General features: G+C 40.0%; 2 protein-coding genes and 2 long non-coding RNA genes across 4 annotated transcripts in view; 1 reads left to right on the plus strand and 3 right to left on the minus strand.

Moving 5' to 3' along the window:
- LOC114678375 (uncharacterized) overlaps window positions 1-19,485 on the minus strand; it is an 82,574-nt gene extending 63,089 nt beyond the window's left edge. Inside the window, exon 1 of the long non-coding RNA XR_013417263.1 lies at window positions 19,320-19,485. This is a non-coding gene — a long non-coding RNA (uncharacterized LOC114678375). The remainder of the gene's footprint in view (window positions 1-19,319) is intronic.
- On the minus strand, window positions 137-6,823 carry LOC144340820 (uncharacterized). The gene is made up of 2 exons (XR_013417264.1): window positions 6,655-6,823; window positions 137-187 (listed from the first exon to the last, which is right to left on the minus strand). It is a non-coding gene; the product is annotated as an uncharacterized LOC144340820 (long non-coding RNA).
- Window positions 19,486-19,585: 100 nt separating the features above from the next.
- Window positions 19,586-23,423, plus strand: part of HADH (hydroxyacyl-CoA dehydrogenase) — a 45,906-nt gene continuing 42,068 nt past the window's right edge. The window contains 1 exon segment of the mRNA NM_001261209.1: window positions 19,586-19,818. Coding sequence (NP_001248138.1) covers window positions 19,687-19,818 — 132 coding nt within the window. The 5' untranslated portion in view covers window positions 19,586-19,686.
- On the minus strand, window positions 21,291-21,680 carry LOC114678374 (large ribosomal subunit protein eL37). The gene has a single exon (XM_078002078.1). The coding sequence runs from the start codon at window positions 21,651-21,653 to the stop codon at window positions 21,360-21,362; it is 294 nt and encodes a 97-aa protein (XP_077858204.1). The 5' UTR covers window positions 21,654-21,680; the 3' UTR covers window positions 21,291-21,359.

Here is a 23,423-nt window from a genome sequence, read left to right on the forward strand (position 1 = left end):
GCACCTGAGTATAACGCTGAACATAGTGAAACTACCTTTGCAGAATTGTAAGTAATGAGAGAAATCTAACATGACTAACTCTATCTTGCTTTTAACCTCACAGGCTCTTCTCTTCTCTTCTCTTTCTTCTCTTCTCTTTTCTTCTCTTCTTCTCTCTCTTTCTTCTTTCTTTTTGTTGTTGTTTATTCTAGCATGGAGGCCAAGATAATATGAAAGGAATTTAGTTTACAGTTAAACTTTGAAGGAAGGAAAACTGACCCCCCTCTTGCTGGAGACTGATGCTGCATTCATAACACAAGATTAGAATTATGGTTGGGGCTTGAACCTTGCTAAAGAATAAGCATGGTTAAACAATAACCTACCACTGCTTAGTTTGCTTTTCTATACATTGCTTTCTGCTCCAAAGTCACATAAGAGGTAATAAGATTTGTAACTTCCCCAACTACTCCTATAGATAAAATAACTATTGTGAAACCTGAAGAACTGGTCTTTGAGATATTTTTCAGATTTAGCATTTCAACAGAGATGCCACTTGGTTCTGAGAACACCCTTTCCCCCTTCCCTGGGAAAAGACTTAGCTGTGTGAAGGCAATTTAGACACCCCTGTGATTTCATCTTCAGCCAATCAATTGTTTCAGTTCCCCCACCACCTGACTACCAGTTTACCCTTAAAAACTTTACCCTCTGAATTCTTAAGAGAGATAGATTTGAGAAATTTCTCCCATTCTCCTCATTTGTCTGGCCCCACAAAAATTAAACTCTTTCTTTGCTGCAATACCTGCTGTTCTCAGTGCATTGGTTTTTCTGAGCAGCAGGCAAGAAGAACCTGTCAGTCTGTGACAATGGTGGGACAATGAGGACTGAACCAGGAGTGTGGCACACTTCAGACCCAAGTCCTGCCCCTGCTTGTAACGAGTTATGTGATCTCTTTGGCCTGTTTCTTCATCTATCAAATATTTAGAAAGATGATCTCTCAGGTCTCTGTGTAGCTTTACTATTCCATTGTTATGCCCTCCCTGCTGAGCATCTTGGATGTGTCTGTAAACTAACCATCTAATATCCCCCTTGTCCCTCAATTGCCATTTCCTCTGAAGCTCCCAGATGCAAGGAGTTAAAAAGTCTCTGGGTACCTCTCTCCTCTCTGCCTTTCTGCTACTTATCTACAGTGGCATGTCCAGGAGTATATATAGATGTTGGAAAGAGGACTGCACTGGAAAACAAGGCACCTGAACTGGAGCCCTGGTTCCGCAACTGCCTCTCTGTGTAACCTCTGGCAAGCACTCCACTTTCTTGGGCCTTAATTTTCCCTGCTGCCACAGACTAGAGTTCATCTAGATCCATGGTTGTCAACTCTGGCAGTATTTTAGAATCACTTGGAGTGTTTGATAAAAATCCTGATGCCTAGGTTTCACCCCAGGCCAATTAAATCAGAGTCTTACCAGTGTTAGGCCTGAGCAGAAATAATTGCAAAAAGTGGCCAACGCTAAATAAAATTTATTTATAAAAGCAAAGGGCCAAGAATAGCCAAAACAATCACGGTAGCAGATGTCAAGACTCCTTATAAAGCTACAATAAGCAAGGCAGCATAGCACTGGCACAAAGACAAATAGACCAATAAACCTATACATATAAGAGCACATGATTTGTGACAAAGATGCCCCTGCGGTATGGTGGGGGAAAGAGTGGAAATTTCAATAAATGGTGCCATAACAACTGCCTATCAGTAAAGGAATAAATGAACCCTGACTCCCTATCTCACACCATATCTTAAAAACAATTCCTGATGGGTGATACACCTACATGTGAAAAGTAAAACACAGCATAGAAAATAACATAAAAATTACATAGAAAAGTCTCTTTACCATCTTGGGCTTGTGTGGTAGCCAGAGTCCAAGATGGCCCCTGATGATTCTTTATATGGTTCCCTCCCACATTGAATAACACCGACTTGTGTAATCACTAGGCTATTGTGCAAAAGATGTGCAGCTTTCGAAGCTAGGTCATAAAAAAACATTGTGGTTTCTGCCTTGCTCTCTTTTGGGTCACTTGCTCCAGGGGAAGCCAGCTGCTATCATGTGAGGACACACAGCAGCCCTGTGGAGATGCTCATGTGGCAAGGCACCAAGGCCTCCTGCTAACAGCCAGTAAGAATATGGTACATCCTGTCAACAGTCATGTACTATATGCGAGTAAGTTATCTCAAAAACAGACATTTCTGTTCCTGTTGAGCCTTTAGATGACTGCAGACTTAGACAACATTTTGACTATAGTTTCATGAAGAACCATTAGCTACATCCACCCAGCTAAGTTACCCCTGATTCTTTGATCGAAACAAAGTGTGAGACTTTTTTTTTTCTTTTTTTGACCACAAAGCTGTGGTAATTTGTCACATAGTGATATGGTTTGGCTGTGTCCCCACCCAAATCTCATCTTGAATTGTAGTTCCCATAATCCCCACATGTCATGGGAGGGACCCAGTGGGAGGTAACTGAATCATGGGGGCAGTTACTCCATGCTGTTTCATGATAGTGAGTTCTCACAAGATCTGACGGTTTTATAAGGGGCTTTTCCCCTTTTTCTTGGCACTTCTCTTTCCTGCTGCCTTGTGAGGAAAGTGCCTTGCTTCCCCTTCACCTTCTGCCATGATTGTAAGTTTCCTGAGGCCTCCCCAGCCATCTGGAACTGTGGATCAATTAAACCTCTTTTCTTTATAAATTACCCTGTCTCAGGTATTTCTTCACAGCAGCATGAGAACAGACTAATACACAGGGTAATAGAGAACTAATGCATACTTCACTCAGCTGCCAGGTTACTCTCTTTAAAGTACAGTTGTGCCCAGACCTTGGTTTCTAATACCATTTCCACTCAGAGGAACCAGAGTTTCTAAATGAAATGGCTGTTTCTGGAGCTAGGGCAGAAGAGGTACAAGATGAGCCTTTTTATGTCCAAAAATCAGGAAGTGAGAAGATAGTGGGGAAATGTCACAAGGAACCATCTTGGAGAGATTCCCACTGGCCAAATGTGGTTCAATTGGAAAATCAAAATAATTAAATACAGTAATGAATTATACGCCTTTGTAAAGACTAAGAATTCATGAATACATACTGAAAATAAGTCTCTGAGTTGACTCATTGACCAGGGTCATACTTCCCAATACTTCACTCTTTCAACAGAAAGAAATGAAGCATGACTCCAATAATATGGTGAGGGTGCAAGTCAGGGACCACAGAAGTCACTACTGGGCTTCTGAAAGCCCAAGGCCACATTTGGGAAATGATTTGCACTTCTGGCAAAAGTGCAAGAGGGGCAGTGGTGGCCCCAGAAGAAATATTTTAATAAAGAAGACACACGAATGGCTAATAAGCACATAAAAATGCTCAACATCATTATTAATTAGGGAAGAGCATTAAGTGTACATTTTCACACACACTAGGATGGCTATCAAAAGTAAGCTATAGAAAATAACAAGTGTTGGTGAAGATGTGGAGAAAAAGGAACTCATATATTGCTGGTGGTTATAAAATTTGTGTAGTCATTTTGGAAACAGTTTTGTGGTTTCTCAAAAAGTTAAACATAAAACTATCTACCCAAGAGAAATGAAAATATATGTCCAAGCTGGGCGCAGTGGTGCATGTCTGTAATTCCAGCTACTTAGAAAGTTAAGGTGAGAGGATTGCTTGAGAGGAGTTGGAGACCAGCCTGGCCAACATAGCAAGACTCCATTGACTTGCTTGTGAATGTTCATAGCAGCATTATTCATAACTCCAAACTGGAACCAACCTCAATGTCTATCAGTTGCTAAATGTATAGACAAAACGTGGTAAAGCCATGCAATGGAATACTATTCAGTAATAAAAAGTAACAAACTGCTGATACACAGCACATCACAAGGCCCCTTGGATGGGGGAGGGGGGCGAGTCATAATGAACTGAGACATCAAATGCAAGAAGAGGTGGAAGCTATTTGAGTGAGGTAGAGGGTAGGAAATAACAGGCTCAAATTTGGTAAGTTACATTTGAAGTATCTGATATGTATTTGAAGTATCAAGGAGAGGTGAGCAATAAACAATTAAAAATGGATGTTTGTGTTTGAGAAACAAGAGTCTGCATGCTGGAAATCAGATGGTATAAACACATGACTCTTAGTCTTCAGGTAGAACCACTGGGAATCACTGTGGGAAACTTGCAGCTCTGGGGTTTATTAGTAAGAATGTCCAAATATATTAATCGGTCTAATTTTTATGACAATATTAGTATAACAGAAAAAGCTCCAAATCTAAACATAGATAATGTTTACTGGAGAACATCTCCCTCATTTTTTCCCCTCTACAAGCAGGGGTACTGTCTAACGAGTATGGAATTGTGAAAAGCATGAGAGCCTTGAGGTCAGAGCGGGATAAAATCTGAGCCTGGTCAAGTATTAGGGGAGCTACATTTAATAAATGGCTGAAATGCTCCAAACCTATTTCTTCATTTTAGATGAGGATAGCACGAAAGCCTGAGGGTTGTTATGAAAAGGCAAAACAGCATGTAGTCAAGAACACAACCCCTGAAAACAGTCCTGAATTTGAAGTCTGCCAGTGCCATTCATTAGCCATGTAGCCTTGGCTAAGTTTCTGAACCTTTCTGGGTCTCAATGTTCTTACCTGTAAAAGATGGGTACCCTTAGTACCTGCCACATAGACTTATTGTGAGAATTTAATGAATGAATTCACATGAAGTACCCAGAATGGTATAAAAATAATAATGGGCTCAATAAATGCTGATATTACATGCAAAACCACTTAACCTAACTGAATGGTATATAAAAATTGCTCAAAGGGATGGCCATCATTATCATTGTTTTTAAAGCTAGTGAATGGTTCGTTTTCATTGTATAAAACTTTATACCTGGAACTCCTAAGAAAACAAATCAGAAGGTGTAATTTATGTGAAAGCACACATTCTGTAGGTGGTTTCCCCCTTGGGTAGTAGTGAATGTGTACTGCACAGTTCTCATTGTCCCACTTAGTGAGTCTTATGATCTCATGCAAGCATTCTGGAGACTGTGGGCTGAGGTTAGAAAAATAGTTCATTCTCAAAATTCAGAAATCTTTCCCTTTCCATAGAATAGAAAAAGAATCCTGACCTATACTCAATGAATCCACAGAGCCACTAACACCTATGGTAAAATAGGCTATTATTAACCACTGTGTGGAAAATCTGTGTTTCAGGTGGAATGAACATTTCATCTCCTTAGCAAAAGAGTCCAAATAAACTCTCACCCAGATTGCAGAATGTGCCTAAAACCCTGAATCAAGATTGCATAAGCTGTACTACACATCACCTTCTTTTTTCCAAAGGCAGCGTTTTATACAAATGTTTGTTTTGCATGTGTTTTGACTACTTTGATCCCAGGAATCCTATGCTTCACACTCCACAGACTTTAATTTCAACTCGTTATTTGGGAAGGCCATAATGCTCTGTAAGTGGAATAAAGGTTTTCTAAGTGGAGGAGAAAATGGAGGTAGAAAGTAGCTGGTATTACAACAACTGCTAGCATGATGAGAAAAACCAAGATATTTAAAGTCTGCCAGGATAAATTTTTTTCTAAAAGCTCAAGAGCACAGAATTATTTGATAAATTATCCAGTATTATTAGAGATTTTACTTTATGTGTCTTATAAGTCATCCTGAGAGCATGTTTCAGTTTCCATACAAACACATGATTATGATCATTCCCTTCTGAACTAATTATGTCTTAATTATGCAAATCATATGATTATTTCCTTGAAAACTCTGCAGATGAGAGTGGTAATGTCACCCATTTTTAATTTTGCAGTATGTAAGCTTTTGATTGAACTTTCTAGACTCTGCTCTCATGCCACCCTGAGCAGCCACAGCCTCTGGTTTTCTGCCATATGAAATTTTTAAATTGCTCAATAAAAGAGAAGAGGCAGCATTAATTTTTCACTTTTGATCCAGTAAGCCAGAAATTATTAATTTCCCACAAATAGAAGGAAAATCCCAACTTACTCAATGAATCCCAACCCCAAATGCTCCTTCCTGGCTGTTAAAAAATCCTGTGCTCAGGGCTGGGCACGGTGGCTCATGCCTGTAATCCCAGCACTTTGTGAGGCCGAGGCTGGTGGATCACGAGGTTAAGACATCAAGACCATCCTGGCCAACACGGTGAAATCCCGTGTCTACTAAAAATACGAAAAATTAGCCGGGCATGGTGGTGGGCACCTGTAGTTCCAGCTACTCAGGCGGCTGAGGCAGGAGAATGGCGTGAACCCAGGAGGCAGAGCTTGCAGTGAGCTGAGGTTGCGCCACTGCACTCCAGCTTGGGCGACAGAGCAAGACTCCGTCTCAAAAACAAACAAATCAACCAAAAAAATCCTGTGCTTGGGTCGATGTGTCTATCACCTGACAGTGTAAGTACTGTGTCAGCTCAGCTCTCTCTGCCTGCCTGCTTCATAAAGCTTGAAGACTGGAAAACCATTGATATTTTTTGCCCACCACTGTTCTGTTGGAGAAGACCTACTTTACACACTACTTCTGCTGCACTCACAGCCCACCATCATGTATGTTGTTAGATAATGCTTCTTTGATGTTTATTTTTTAAGTACTATAATTATCCATTTATAGGACAAATAAAAGCAGTTATTACTTACTCTGTTCTCTGTGCCAGCCCTTTCCTTTGCCAAAGCACTTGCTGTCTCTGAGTTGGTTTGGTGATGAGGGTCATACTTCGCAATACTTCACTCTTTCCACAGAGAGAAATGAAGCACAACCCCAATAACAGGGTGAGGGTGCAAATCAGGGACCACAGAAGTCACTACTGGGCTCCTGAAAGCCCAAGGCCACATTTGGGAAACAATTTGCACTTCTGGCAAAAGAAGAATGATTCTATTGTAACTGTCATCTGAACAACACTAGGCAGGGGGAGGGGCAGTGGTGGCCCTCCCACTTTAGAAGATCGTAAGTGGTGTTAGACTCTTAGCGGAAAACAGCTGGAACGCTGTTTGTCCAACCATTTCTTTTTTTTTTTTATAAACATATTTTTATTTTATTCTTGCAACAAATGTGGATACTGAATCTAGGCCTGTTTTATCCAGAAGGAAATTGAGGTTGAGAGGCCTACAATTTATGTCAAATTATTTGGATACAAATTAATTTGTTTTTATGCTGTGCAAAATACTCCTTTGAATGGAAGCAATGATGGCAGAGTGATCCAATTAACCCATTAGGTTAAGCACAGAAATTTCAGACATTGCTGGCAAATTGGAGAGATGCATGGCTTCATTATTTTTTTTTTATTATTATACTTTAAGTTCTAGGGCACACGTGCACAACGTGCAGGTTTGTTACATATGTATACTTGTGCCATGTTGGTGTGCTGCACCCATCAACTCGTCAGCACCCATCAACTCGTCATTTACATCAGGTATAACTCCCAATGCCATCTCTCCCCCGTTCCCCCACCTCATAATAGGCCCCGGTGTGTGATGTTCCCCTTCCAGAGTCCAAGTGATCTCATTGTTCAGTTCCCACCTATGAGTGAGAACATGAGGTGTTTGGTTTTCTGTTCTTGCGATAGTTTGCTGAGAATGATGGTTTCCAGCTGCATCCATGTCCCTACAAAGGACACAAACTCATCCTTTTTTATGGCTGCATAGTATTCCATGGTGTATATGTGCCACATTTTCTTAATCCAGTCTGTCACTGATGGACATTTGGGTTGATTCCAAGTCTTTGCTATTGTGGATAGTGCCGCAATAAACATACGTGTGCATGTGTCTTTATAGCAGCATGATTTATAATCCTTTGGGTATATACCCAGTAATGGGATGGCTGGGTCATATGGTATTTCTAGTTCTAGATCCTTGAGGAATCGCCATACTGTTTTCCAAAGTGGTTGAACCAGTTTACAATCCCACCAACAGTGTAAAAGTGTTCCTATTTCTCCACATCCTCTCCAGCACCTGTTGTTTCCTGACTTTTTAATGATTGCCATTCTAACTGGTGTGAGATGGTATCTCATTGTGGTTTTGATTTGCATTTCTCTGATGGCCAGTGATGATGAGCATTTTTTCATGTGCCTATTGGCTGTCTGCATGTCTTCTTTTGAGAAATGTCTGTTCATATCCTTTGCCCACATTTCAATGGGGTTGTTTGTTTTTTTTCTCATAAATTTGTTTGAGTTCTTTGTAGGTTCTGGATATTAGCCCTTTGTCAGATGAGTAGATGGCAAAAATTTTCTCCCATTCTGTAGGTTGCCTGTTCACTCTGATGGTAGTTTCTTTTGCTGTGCAGAAGCTCTTTAGTTTAATTAGATCCCATTTGTCAATTACGGCTTTTGTTGCCGTTGCTTTTGGTGTTTTGGCCATGGTAATCTATAGATTCAATGCCATCCCCATTAAGCCACCAATGACTTTCTTCACAGAATTGGAAAAAACTGCTTTAAAGTTCATATGGAACCAAAAAAGACCCTACATTGCCAAGACAATCCTAAGCCAAAAGAACAAAGCTGGAGGCATCAGGCTACCTGACTTCAAACTGTACTACAAGGCTACAGTAACCAAAACAGCATGGTACTGGTACCAAAACAGAGATATAGACCAATGGAACAGAACAGAGCCATCAGAAATAATACCACACATCTACAGCCATCTGATCTTTGACAAAGCTGACAAAAACAAGAAATGGGGAAAGGATTTCCTATTTAATAAATGGTGCTGGGAAAATTGGCTAGCCATAAGTAGAAAGCTGAAACTGGATCCTTTCCTTACTCCTTATATGAAAATTAATTCAAAATGGATTAGAGACTTAAATGTTAGACCTAAAACCATAAAAACCCTAGAAGAAAACCTAGGTAATACCATTCAGGACATAGGCATGGGCAAGGACTTCATGTCCAACCATTTCTTTTGAGAGATGAGGACATTGGAGCCAAGGGAGGGTAAATGTTTGTAGAAGGTCATATGGCACACTAGTGACTATGCCAGGACACTGAATTCTGGCTACAGTGTTCCTTTCTTTACATCACTTTTTGTTTTGTTTTGTTTTGTTTGAGACAGGGTCTCACTCTACCACCCAGGCTGGAGTATAGTGGCATGATCATGGCTGACTGTTGCCTTGATCTTGCTGGACTCAGGTGATCCTCCCACCTCACCCTCCCTAGTAGCTGGGACTACAGGCAAGTACCACCATGTCCAGCTAATTTTTTTTTTTTTTTTTTTTTTGTAGAAACAGGGTTTTACCATGTTGCCCAGGCCGGTCTCAAACTCCTGGGCTTAAGTGATCTGTCCACCTTGGCCTCTCAAAGTGCTGGGATTATAGGCATGAGCCGCTGCACCTGGCCGTATCACATCTTTATATACTATAGGTACCTCACATTTGAGAATTGTTTAAAAAAAAAAAATACTGCAGCGGTATTGTGGACTGAATGTTTGTGTCCTTTCAAAATTCATATGTTGAATCCTAATGTGAAGATATTTGGAGGTGAGCCTCAGGAGGTGATTAGGTCATGAAGGCAGGCTCTCATGAATGGGATTAGTGACCTTATAAAAGAGACCCCAGAGAGCTGGCTCCCTTGCCCCTTCTACCATGTGAGGTTACAATGAGAAGGAGTCATCTGTAAACCAGGAAGTAGGATGAATCTGCTGGTGCCTTAATCTTGGCCTTCCAAGCCTCCAGAATTGTGAGAAATAAATTTATATTGTTTATAACCCACCAAACTAGTGGTATTTTGTTATAGCATCCCAAATAGACTAAGACAGGTGGCCATTCTTTCTTTCCCAAGGAAAAGAATTACAGATCTGAAAACGTACCATACTGAGGCATCACTGCTGTCCATTACACACAAATTTCATTAAAAAATATATGACAACACTGTAATTAGACTATGTTCCGCCTCAGATTAGATACAAGTTGTAAATGAGGACTAAAAACTCACCTAATCATCCTCCCAATCTATCATCCTAGCTTCATCTCTAACTATACCTAATTCCTCACCCCCTTTTCCTGTTGCATTAATTTCTCATGCTTCTGCCTTTGAATTTGTTGCTTCCTCTGAAGCAAATTCTCTTTTCTTCATAAATTGACTCATGCTTCAAGTTACTAGGTTTGTCTATGCAATCTTCCTTTTTCATTTATACCCTATAGGTTTTTGCATTTGCTACCATCTAGCACTTAATAGATTTTATTATTTGAACCTAACACTTTCTCTTCAGCCAGTAGTGATCTCCCAAGCCTAACAAGGTGCTCAACAACAGTGCTTTCTGATATTGTTTACAGAATTAGATATAAAGATGAGATCAAAGCAAAAAAAAAAAGTGAACACAGGATCTACTATGACAGTTACTTCTAGTAGGGGGAGGACTTGTTTGATGTTTGTGGGCCTTTATTATACACTGTTAAATTAAATGTGGCCTAAAGTTCTCTCCATACATAGCAAACTGTAACCTATCTTAATATGTAAATAAACTACAATCTAATTTGAGTATATTCTTGTAACAAGTAGCTAGGTCTCAGCCAATCATAGCACCTGAGATTTCAGCCAATTACAGGCTGCAACTGCTCAGACCATGACAAAATAAGACAGATAAAGAGTTGTAATGAATCAGGCTATTTCTATATGTCACTTTCTTTTTCTGTCTATAAATACTGCCTATCCACTGTTGCTGGGTGAAGCTCTCTGAACTGCTACTGGTTCAAGGTGCTACCCAATTCATGAACTGTTTCTTTGCTCAAATAAACTCTACTAAATTTAATTTGTCTAAAGCATTTATTCTAGTAGATTGGTGTCAGAAGTGGGACCCAAAGCAGACCTCCAGGGACACAAAGGAGTACCGTATGGCCAAGTGAAGGTACTCACCAGGGATCATTTGCCCACTCATCTCTCACAGCAACTGGGATCATGGCAGGGTTCTCTCTTAAATTCAAGCTCTATGAATTTTTGTTTTGACCTTTCTGACTTTATTTGAGCAATTTTACTGGACTGGACTGGAGGTCAGTATCTTTTGAAAATGGGTTTCTCCAAATTTAAAAAACGTCTGGGATTCCAGCCAGGCACTCATGCCTATAATCCCAGCACTTTGGGAGGCTGAGGCGTGTGGATCACCTGAGGTTAGGAGTTCGAGACCAGCATGGCCAATATGGCGAAACCATACCTCTACTAAAAATATAAAAATTATCCAGGCGTGTTGGCAGGTGCCTGTAATCCCAGCTACTTGGGAGGCTGAGGCAGGAGAATCACTTGAACCCAGAAGGCAGGGGTTGCAGTGAGCCTAGAATGTGCCACTGCACTCCAGCCTGGGTGAGTGTGAAACTCCCTCTCAAAAAAACAAAACAAAACTCTGGACTTCCAAGAATCTGGGACTTCACTTTTTGGTACACCAGCTAACTTTATACACAAAAATTATGGGCTGGGCCTAGAACCTGTGTGTTTTTGAAAAAATGTCCCTTACTAGAACAACTCAGAATTATTGTTGTTACAATGGGGAAATTTTAACATATATAAAATTGTTCATTTGCAGGAGCATAAAAAAAAAAAGAATCCAAAATGCCATAAAGCAATGGGATACATTTTTAAATTGGCATATACAGGCATCTAAAGTATTAAATAAAGCAAAGATTGCCTCTTTATCAGGTTCCTTACAGAAAACAAATGAAAAAAATGTTAAATATCTTTTTCACAAATATTATTTAAAAACTTTACCCACGGGGGCAGGAAATCTTATGCTATTGGCCAGGAAAACAATTTTGGTTCAGATATTTTTAAATAAATTATTGAGTTTTATCTTATTGTGCTTGGCAAATGGCTAAAAATTTTAAACAAAAGCTATTTAAGATCTGTGTCTGTTTATATGTTTATGGACAGATCTGTATGTATGACACATATGTGTGATATTTTTGTATCTCCTTATGATACTGCCAAATTAAATTGAAAACGAGCTCTATTTATTTGGCTCTTTCAAAAATAAGCACTAATATAAATGAAGTATTCGCTCAGAAAATTAAGAACTAACTCAAATGCTCACTTGGGTGAGCTTGATAAATAAGAATATTATTAATTCCATTAAAACAGTCATGTCTTCAGAATTTTCAGCACTAAATATAATACCGGCACATAACTTTTCCTACCTAGGTTCACTGGTAAAATAAACCTATGCTACCTCTATATTACAAAATATGTCAGCAAGAGAAATAACTTAGATGATATGATGACTAGCTGCTTACTATCTCATCTTTATAAAGCAATCTATGCATAATTGTGAAAAATAAGTGAGTTAAATAGATATAAGATAAAGTTCCCATGTAAAAGAGTCCTTCCTATACTAGAAGGTCTTAACATTCTTATCAAGTTGGAAAACTGAAGTTGAGGGAAATCTGTACAAATCACAATTTAATTCTCAGGCCTAGCCATGAAAAAAGAAAAACTAAGAGGCTAGAGTTGAAATTTTGTCTCCTCTACAGTTTCTTATTACTGATACACTAAAGATATTTGTAACGTTACAAACATGTTCTGGGCAACACTGACAAATTGTACTATAAGAAAGCATATGCTTCTAGAGGTAATGATTGATAAATTTGCCAAGGTACAGATGAGTGATGTGGCAGTTCCATAGGTGATGTGACAGTTCACAATTGCTTACTTTGTAGTGTTCAGTGGCAATTAAGGTCACTAAGGATTAAGAATTCTAATTGGCCAGGCACAGTGGCTCATGCCTGTAATCCCAGAACTTTGGGAGGCCGAGGCAGGAGGATCACAAGGTCAGGAGTTCGAGACCAGCCTAGTCAATATGGTGAAACCCCATCTCTACTAAAAATACAAAAATCAGCTGGGCATGGTGGCATGCACCTATAGTCCCAGCTACTCAGGAGCCTGAGGTAGGAGAATCACTTGAACCTGGGAGGCAGAGGTTGCAATGAGCCACGATTGTGCCACCGCACTTAAGCCTGGGTGACAGAGCGAGACTCCATCTCAAAAAAAAAAGTAATTAATATATTTTATTTAATATATAGAATTATTAGAAATAGAGAAAAACTCTATATGCAAGTATATCAGGAAGTTAAGATGTACGTTGGGTAAGAAAAAGTTATAAGGTATAAGAATTTTTTCATTAAGGGAAAAAATGAGTAACTTTTGTCTTCAAATAGAATGACTGGTTGTTTCAAATGTGAAAAGGAAAAGCATAGGAAAAAAACTGAACAGATAAGGAAGTTGTAGAAGTTTTCTGGAAGATGAATCTTATGAATGGAATTTCATGTGTGATTAAGCTGGCTAATATTAGAAGAAAATTATTTATGAGTTTCTCCAAAAGTTGAGCATCAATATCAAAAGTATACTGATGCAAAACTAGCATGTAGTCCTCTCTGTTAAAACAATAAGGTTTTCTTGAACTGTTGGCCTGCTCTTGATAGGAAATTATGAAAAGTTTTTCTTTACTTTTTATATAATTTGCCTAGGAAGCAAAGATTCTGTATTTTACCAAGATAATTTCCTGTGCATTATGTTGCCTTAATTAGGTTTTTGATCACTTATGAAAACTGAGTCCCCTTTATTAAAAAATGTAAGTTACAACTATGTAACTTTCTGTATTTGCCTTTGAAGTCTTTAAATTATCACTTGGATTAAATGAATGACTATTGTTCACAGTGACCTGTGATCCTTTTTTGATCAAATGTTTTAAACCTTTGATATTTTTACTAAACTTTCCAAAGTAAAATTCTAAATTAAGTCTTTTCTTGAAATTGAATTAACTTTGAGATTTTCCATATGGGCCTTCAGAATATCTCAAAAGGACATCTCTCATTATAGAAAGAGACATATTAAACTAATTGGTCTGATCTGATATGTTAAATTATATGGGAAGGATTATAAAATAATAAATACTAAATTTTTTGAACTATATTTATATGAATGTGCTATTAATATGTATTTCAGAAATTGAGTAAAATTCATAGAAATCTAATAGTCCTGCTATAAAGCTATCAGTCATAATTCTAGTTATTGTCTTAAAATGTTGAATACAACAGAAGTAACTGAGTTTCCTTGTCAATTGTGTCATTATTGTAATAAACCCTTACCAGATCTTTAAAGTCGTGGCCATTTTAAGTCTTCACAGATAGTTAATTGTTTACTCTGATACTTTCCTGAGAAACCATAAGCCTAAAATGTTCATCTTCAAGGAGATTTATAGAAAGAACTCTGAGAATGCAGGTTTCTCATAACTTTAAAATCATACCATTGGATTGGGTAAGAATTCCCAGGACTCTAATGAAGAAATTGACTGATTCATAAAACTGCTAACCTAATGTCACACAGAATAAAAGATAATACAAAGGAAACGACTTGGGCAGAATTTCACGCTAATTAAGTCAGTACTGAAATTATTAAGATATACAACTTGAATGAACTCTATAATATTGATTCAAGTCAAATTACATTTGATAAAACCTATTCAATAAACAGTGCTATAAGCACCTGAATTGGAGAAACAAAGTTGGTACTTAGGAAAATGTAAATCCAGTGTTAAGCCTGGACACATGAAGAACCTGGATGGCTGCCTGGTTCTCCTGGAGTCTTAAATCTTCCAGTATTAAGAGCTCTGCGCTCCATGATTATTATGGAGGAGATAAAATGATTCAAATTATGAAAAAAGATTGGTGGGGTGACTTACCAAATTGCTAAAATAGTTTATAACCAATGTTTGGTTTGTCAAACCCATAATTGTGGTAAGACAATAAAAACTTTAGGTGATACATTTCCTGAACACTTAAAATGGCTTTCATTCAATTTCCACTTTAAATGCATGTTTTCTGGTTGTACAGAAGATTTCCAATGCAGGGAGGCCAATGATATAACAATAGCTAAAAGGTTATTGGAAAATGTGTTTCTCTTACGGGGCATTGCTGGCGAAATTTCCAGCAACAGAGGTATGCAATTCACTAGACAAGTTGTAAAACAGTTAAACAGGTATTATAAACACAATAGCATAGGAAAAGCTAACTGAATTGATTGGATTCCCTTGGTCAAAGGTATTACTGATTGATGGCAATAAGATCCATTCCCACTGGAAAACATAAATTGACCCCTCATAAAATAGTTACTGGAAGGCTTATGCTCCTAATAATAAAGTCTCATGTATCTTCCACTCTTACAAACCCTGGCATGACTTAATAGTGCAAGGTTTGAATGCATTCTGAAAAGGATATTTTTACTAAGTGAAAGAAGTCCTTCATGACTCACCAACTGATGACAACCAACTGCTTCATAATATAGAACCTGGAGGTGGGAGTCTTTTGGAAATAACCCCAGAGAAAGACAGTACTTGAACTCAGTTGAAAGGGACCATACCAAGTTCTTCTCTGCAGCAAACTCCAAGGCCTTGAATCTTGGATCTGCATTTCTCAACACAAAAGAGCTCCTGTAGACTTCTGGAACTGTATACCTGTTGGAGACCTTGAAATAAAGCTGACTGGGGAAGTTTTTCCCTAGAAGCACATGGCATCCTATATGTAGACAGCTTTCCTAATATTGCAGATCAAGAGTTCTTTGCTATCATGAAAGGCTTATCTTTTTTTTTCCTTTTTTCTCTATTTCCTGCAATACGAATTCCTTCCCTTTCTTTAGGAAAACCCTAAATAATGCTATTTTGAATTATATATGTATGGATATGTTATTACTATGTATTTCAGAACTTGTAAGAAATTAATAGAAATCTAATAGTCCTGGTATAAGGCTATTAATCATAATTCCAGTTGTTATCTCAAAATGTTGTATGCAACAGAAATAACTGAATTTCCTTGTCAACTTGGGACCACACTCTGTGGATGACTTTGGCAAAGTCTTATGGTCTCTAAGAAACCAAAGTAACTGTTGGGTTTATGAGCTAATGCCCAAAAATCTGGAAACAATTTCATTAACACTAATGCCTCTCTGTGTTCCTAAAGAGAGTCACCCTGCAACTCCAAGGAAAGAGAGGAAAGTCATCCTTGATATGCTACACATCACTGCTACTTGCCTTCCTACACTTGCTGAAAATAGTATCTTGATCTTTCCAGTTAATAACTGAACTATCACCAAATGTAGAACATCTGGATAGAGGGGATTGGTCAATGGGTACAAAGTTACAGTTAGGAAGAATAAAAGCTGCTATTCCACTACACAGTAGAATGACTACAGCTAATAATAATGTATTGTATATTCCAAGATAGCTAGAAGAGATGATTTTGAATGTTATCCCCAAAAAGAAATGATAAATGTTTAAAGTGATAGGTATATTATTTAATAATTACCCCAATTTGATCATTGTTCAACATATACATGCATTGAGTCATCCCCATAAATACGTACAATTATTATGTGCCAATTGTCAATAAAAGTAAAAAAAAAAAAAAAAAAAAAAAAAAAGATCAGAGTGATGCCTGCAAAAGTTATCTTGTGCTTCCAGGCATTGCATACTCAAGATGCTGGGGACTACCTACGTGGGTATGAATAATTGCTCGTATGATGTCACTGGTTTAAATCTAGGAAAGTCTTTTTACTAGATCTAGTGGTTTGCACCCTTACAACATGCTATACAGGGACCACAGAAGAGTAAGTTTACCACTGGACTTTGTTCAGGAGCTATGCCAACTTACGGGTGGACAACCTTAACTGACCTCTGCTCAAACACCACTAAATGGCCCTCTTTTCAAGCTTCCAAGGGCCTATATTGGGTTGGTGGATAATCTGCTTACTCTGTTGTTTCCCCACTGGTTCAGATCTTGCTATTTGGCCTGGCTTGCTCCTACATCCGAAGAGCTTTCCGTGAAAGTTCCCATAATACCTTCCATAATCAGAGGTTAAAGCAGTCAATAACCAAAGTTACCACCAACCTAAAAATAGATGAAGATAAGTTAGTTTCTACTGAGGAGAGGTTCCAATGGAGTTGCTGAAACTTACTCTTGGCATTAGCAGAGTGCCTGTTGTATGGAATTTGAAACTAATCTGTAAATTGGGGAAAATCTTGAATTTGCAGGCAGTCAGATTTCCCAGGGGTTCAGAGGGTAGAAGCTACTTAAATGTTTTCAGTGGATGAAAACATTTGTGTTCAACAAACTTCATGGAACATTACACAGCTTTGGATCCCCTCTTTGCTTGTGCTGGGGGCTTTTGTATGGTGCTGAGTAAAACTGAATGTTGCACTTATTTCTCCTCTAGTGTTACTGCTACAGAAACCTTGATTTAAAAGGTGGCAGATACTGCTGTTTCTCTAGACACTGCCGCTGAATATATTAAGGAAACTTCTCAAGGGAAAGGAACACATGATACATTTATGGGAGCAGCTTATAGTGGGTTTGCAGGCATCCTGGGTAGTGAAAGACAAGCTAGGCTATTTCAAACTTTTCTAATCTTTATGTTTCTTTAGTGGGTCTCCAGGTTATTATAACTTGTGTTGCCAGGTTAACGACAAAAATGGATACCTCTTTATATCAGGCCATCAGGCTGAATCAGGTCATTCAGTGAACTATGGTCCTTGTAAAAAGTAAAGTAGAGGGTCCTCTTCAAAGACTTTCCTTTCCATCTCATTAGAAATAAACAGTAACCTCTCTCAGAAGCAAAATTTGTTCAAAGACCTGCGCTAACATTCTTAAGTATCTGTTAGCTGTAATAAAGAAATCAATGTACTTTTATGTTTTTAGCTCCCACAATTTAGCCTAAATATTTGCCCTGGCATGCTTATACTGGTCCAAGTGAGCATTAGGTCATAGCCTGTTCCTCCTTATTTGAAAGTGTTTTTACCTTTCTCAGCATTCCACAAGTTAATTCCTCCTTCCTTTGTTCTCCTCTGCCTTTGCCTCTTTTAAAAAGTTGTAAGTTACTAGCCAATCGGGACAAATACAGAATATGAGGTCCCGTTCCAGCCACTGGAAATCGGACACAGCAGTAAGGTGGACGTGTCAGGTTATAAATGACCCTGTATCCTTTGTTTCGTGTACTCTCGTGGCAAAACTGCTGGTGAGTGTATCCTTTCTGCAGAAAGTAAAAATGGCCTTGCTAAAGAAATTTAATTTATATTCAAGTGCTATTTCTTTATGGAACCGAGAAACAAGCATTTCTAACAGTCCTTAATTGCCATAATGCCCTAAATTAGATTATGACCAACTGGACTCAAATACTTTGAACTATCTTTATTGCCTGAACTTTGAATTGTTTGATTTCGATCAGTTTGCGGGCACTCCTGTTAAGGTGTGTACCTCAGTTTATTGCTATTCTCCTCCTCGTGGCCATAACAGTCTCCCTGATGTGTTGTTTCCCCTCAAGAGTCTTAAATGTCTCTATGCAGCCATCCTTTGTACACCAAATGGTGTTATTACAGTTAGAATAACAACATGAAGAAAGTATAATCACTCAACTAATTTGACATTGTGACTTCCATACTGAGACAAAACAAGGTTCTGGTCAATCTCTTAAAAATGAGAGGCTGAACCAAAGCAGGAAACTGTTATTAAATTAAATTTGGCCTAAAGTTGCCTCCCTACCTAGCAAAGTATAATCATACTTAATATGTAAATACACTGCAATGTAACTTGAGAGTATGTTCTTCTAACAAGTGGCCAAGTCTTGGCCAATCACAGCAGCGGAGCTTTTAGCCCGTTACAGGCTGCAAAAAAATCTGTCTATAAACGCTGCTTGCCCACTGTTACCGGCTGGAGCTCTCTGAATCTTTACTGATTCAGGGTACTACCTGATTCATGGTTTCTTCGCTCAGATAAACTCTGCTAAACTTAATTTGCTTAAAGTTTTTCTTGTTAACAATATTTAAACATAAAGCAAATAAATTAATAAAAATCCTATATCATTAAGTTACAGTAATTAGAAAGTATTCACCTGAGTGAGAAGACTGGCCAAGTTGCTATCAAGTCTTCCATTATTTGACAAGACATTTCTTTCTTATGCTTTCTAAAAGTATTGGTTATTCCACAAAGGTTGCTCTATGACCTTAAACCGTCCACATGTTCACTACACTGATAGACGTCCAATGTCAAGATGGGTAACTAAAAGTCAACTCTCCCTTTACCTTCCCTGAGCCTGATTTTTGCATTGGAACTCATGGGTCACTAGACATTTGTTTTGGGTGTTTGCAGTCTAAATTTCTTTCCTTTTTAGGGGAAACAATCACTGTTCACGGGATTAAAATAATCCCGAGTTGATTATTTGGTGACATCAACCAAGGGTGCACATTTTGGGTCCGTTACCAACACAGCCAAGCAGCACATATTTCTTCAGAGCCTAGATATGCACACGTCATCAAAGGATAGCATTTACAAAGTCAGCACGACTCACTTCATTGAACAAGGGGCCAGTGACTTTTCAGAAGAAGGGTCTGTTCTCGGTCCCACACCAGAACGCCAGGCGCCAGGTCCCGCTGCTCAGCAGGTCTCAAGCCCGGACTCACTCGGGCCTGCGGCTGCTGACATGACGAGCCCGCGCACGTATACCCGCTCAGCGCTGGGACTTTACGGCCCAGGCCAATGGGAGGAGCGGGCCTCAAGGCCCCGCCCCGCTGCCTGGTGACGTCACGGTGACGCCAGGGGAGCTCGGGAGGCAGGGCCGCGTAGGTCCCCACCCCCAAAGGCTGGCTTTCCGCTGCTACCCGCCAGGCGCATCTTCTCCGCCCGCGTCTCGTCGCTGTCGCCCCCGCTGCCACACCATGGCCTTTGTCACCAGGCAGTTCATGCGTTCCATGTCCTCCTCGTCCACCGCCTCGGCCTCGGCCAAGAAGATAATCGTCAAGCACGTGACGGTCATCGGCGGCGGGCTGATGGGCGCCGGCATCGCCCAGGTGAGCGGCCCTCTCTGCAGCGTGCCCACGCGCATGGCCGCCCACCCTGAGGTGGAAGCGCTGGCGCGACCGGCCGCGAGGGGCCTGCGCCAGCCCGACACCCGGGAGTTTTCACCCCGCCCCTCCCCGGTGTAGTTGAAATACCTCGCTTCTGGGCCTGTGAGGGCCCAAGTCTCACTCCCCTCAAAATTCAGGGTTCTGGGCCGATCCTTAGTTTCCTCGTTTGGAAAATTCTGGCCGCTCCCAGAGCCCGCTGAAGGTTCCGCGGAGAGTGGCGGTGAATGCATTTTGGAACCGGGCCGTGCGAGAGAAGAATTATATGTGCACAAGGTTCAGGCATAACGCGTTTGCTCCTGCTCGGCTCAAACGGGAGTTTGCTGCCAAAGACGTGAACTGCGATCGATCAGTTTTAATTTTATTTTATCAGTTATTTTTGATTTTTATTCTGTAATTGTGCAGTCTTTGTCAAAGTAGTTTTCTCTCCTAAACGGCCTCCCGGTTCTCCCCGGTCTTTCCTTCGCTTCCTGGGTTGTAAAGACTAGTAATAGTGATGACTTTTGTAACACTTGGTAAAGTCATCTAATGGAAGATTGCTGAGGTCCTGGTTTTGACCTTTGAAACAGTGCCGGCTGTGCAGAGTTCTGAGCTTGCGATTTTGGCTCTGCAGCAGAATAAGTCTCTCTCTCTCTTTTTTTTTTTTCTTTTTTTTTTTTTTTTTTTTTGTGTTTGAGTGGAGTCTCACTCTTTAACCCAGGCTGGAGTGCAGTGGCGCGATCTCGGCTCACTGCCACCTCCGCCTCCCGGGTTCAAGCGATTCTCTGCCTCAGCCTCCCTAGTAGCTGGGATTACAGGCGCCCCGCCCGGCTAATTTTATATTTTTAGTAGAGACAGGGTTTAACCTGGTGGGTCAGGCTGATCTCGAAGCCCTGACCTCAGGTGATTTGCCCGCCTGGCCTCCTGAAGTGCTGGGATCACAGGCGTTAGCCTCTGAGCCCAGCCGGAACAAGTCTCTTACCCGTTGTACATCTTCAGGACTTTTCCGTTGTTCGGCTGAGCTGTGGTTCAGGCTCAGTTGTGCGAGTGATTGATTACCTGGTTACTGTAATGCTTGTACTTTTTTCTTTTTTAATTATTCCATTTCAGCTCACATTGGAGAACCATGGTTTTCGTATCCTAGCTGATTATATTCTTAGCATTTCAGTCCTTTCCAACTTGGTTTGTTGGGCAAGGCGGTTATAGTCATCTAGTTTTTCTTGGGGACAGTACTACAGTGGCTACAGTCATGAGAGAGTTTACTTTTTCAATGTCTTGTTTCCAGCCAAGTCCACGCTTTCGTGCTTGCTTTTTAAAAACAAAAACAAAAAACCTTTTACTATTAGGTATTGTATATCTCAATTTTCTTCTCCTTGGCAAGTTTTTTGCAACACTTTTATTTGATTGCATTTTCTTCTAAAATCCATATCCCTGTTATGTTTTTTTTTATTATTATTTTTTATTTTTTTAAACCAGAACATTTATTGCATGACTAATCGTTGACATTCTTAAGATGAGCTAGATGCTGCAACAGCTGCCCTCTTGGGTTTAGGTGTTGTTCCTTCACGGAATCCATGCCTGAATCTGCGGTATACAATTTTTAGGTGCCTCATTCGACCAGTTCCGGTGGTATTTCGTCTTTTAGCCTTGGCACTCCAGTTATACTTTCTCTTGCGCTTGGCAGGGTAGCCACATTTGCCACAGGTCGACTTCTGAAGGTGGTAGGCCTTAGAGCCACAGCGGCGGCACAATGTGTGCGTCTTATTGCGACGCTTTCCAAACGATGACGTTCCCTTCGTCATCTCGCTTCTGCAGCCGAGACCAGAGAGACCGGAAGAGCTGTTATGTTTTATTTATATGAATTCTTACAGTCTCACATTTCCTCTGAGACCATAATTTTGGACATACATTGCCATTTTTATTGTGTGGATCCCCTGACTGCTAGGTTATAGTATCCCCATAATCCATGTTGTACATGGGCTGGGAGGAGTAACTCCCTTTAACCTAAAAGTTCCACACATTTATACTCGAAAGTTTAGTTTGAGTGTGTTTGTATCCCCAGGCTCCACCAAAATCTCCCAAGGCTGTGAGAGTGAGATTTGTTGTGAGCAGGAATAGAACAATGTGTTTTTTAAAAACATTTTGACAACATCTTAGTAACAAAATATTAGGGCCTTAAGCAGCCTGCAGGAACATTGTGGGAAATGGGTCCAGAAATTTGTGGCTGGTATCCTTGAAGACAGCAGTGGAAAGGATTAGAAACTAAGTAGAAAGCGTCACTTCAACTTTTGTAGAAAATCAGGGTGCTTAGTTCTTTGAATGCTGCATCCACCATTGACCAAAAAAGGATGTTGTGTTGCATTAAAAGGCAGAGGGGCAACACCTAAAATTACGGGTATGGTGTTGGAGCTTTCACCTGACAAAGGAGTTAGGAGAAATGATTGACATTAATGGAGAACACAGGCTTGTGCTTGTCAATCAAACTCTTAAATAGTTGGACCAGGGAGTGCCTTTTGAAACTTAAAGGAAAAAAAGCTATTTATGCCATAGGCTGGACACATAATGGAATTGTCATTCTGAAAGGTTATAATGACCAGAAATCTATAAAGTGGACGACCATGAGAAACAGTAGTTGCATCCTTATGTAACACAGTTTGGAAAAGCCTCAGTTACTTTAGTTGACAGCTCCAATCCTGTAAAACATTTGTGAGCAACGCTTTCCAGTGGTTTAGCTGATCTGGTTTTGCACTCTACCCTATAGCATGTAGTTCTAGGCAGTATTGCTTCATTTTTTATGCTCCTTGACCAACAGCTTTTGGCATAGGGTAAATCTGTTTTGCTTATTGAGTGCCAGAGACGAATTAATTGATGTGTTTTGAGTACAGATGGGCTGCAGTTCAATATAGGAAGTTGGATGGTCTGCATGCTAGCTCTGCCTCACACTGTATTAACATGAGAAAGTTACTTTACCTCTGTGTCTCGGTTTTCTCATCTCTAAAGTAGTACTAATACTAGTACTGGCCCCATAGGGAGAGAATTGAATGAATTAGCATATGTCAAGCACTTACACAGTGGTCTGGCACATAATAAGAGTTCACAGAAAGTTAGCTGCCTATAAAGGCAGAAAGTTAGCTGCCTAATAATTATCTTCGGCCAGGCATGGTGGCTCAAGCCTGCTATCCCAGCACTTTGGGCGGCTGAGGCAGGCAGATCACCTGAGGTCAGGAGTTCAAGACCAGCCTGGCCAGTATGGTGAAACCCCATCTCTACTAAAAATACAGAAAAACCAGGCGTGGTGGCATGTGCCTGTGGTCCCAGCTACTTGGGAGGCTGAGGCAGAAGAGTCACCTGAACCTGAGAGACAGAGGTTGCAGTGAGCCAAGATCGCACCACTGCACTCCAGCGTGGGTAACAGAGCGAGACTCCGTCTCAAAAATAAATAAATAAATAAATAAATAAATAAATAAATAAGTAAAATCATCATCTTCATTGCAGTTGTCCTTGTCCTTTTGCCCTTTTCCCGTCATATCCACTTCCGTCCTGATCATAGCTGCTGAGGTAGGCCTGTAATG

This window comes from Macaca mulatta, chromosome 5 (assembly GCF_049350105.2).
Source record: "Macaca mulatta isolate MMU2019108-1 chromosome 5, T2T-MMU8v2.0, whole genome shotgun sequence".
Lineage (NCBI taxonomy): Eukaryota > Metazoa > Chordata > Mammalia > Primates > Cercopithecidae > Macaca > Macaca mulatta.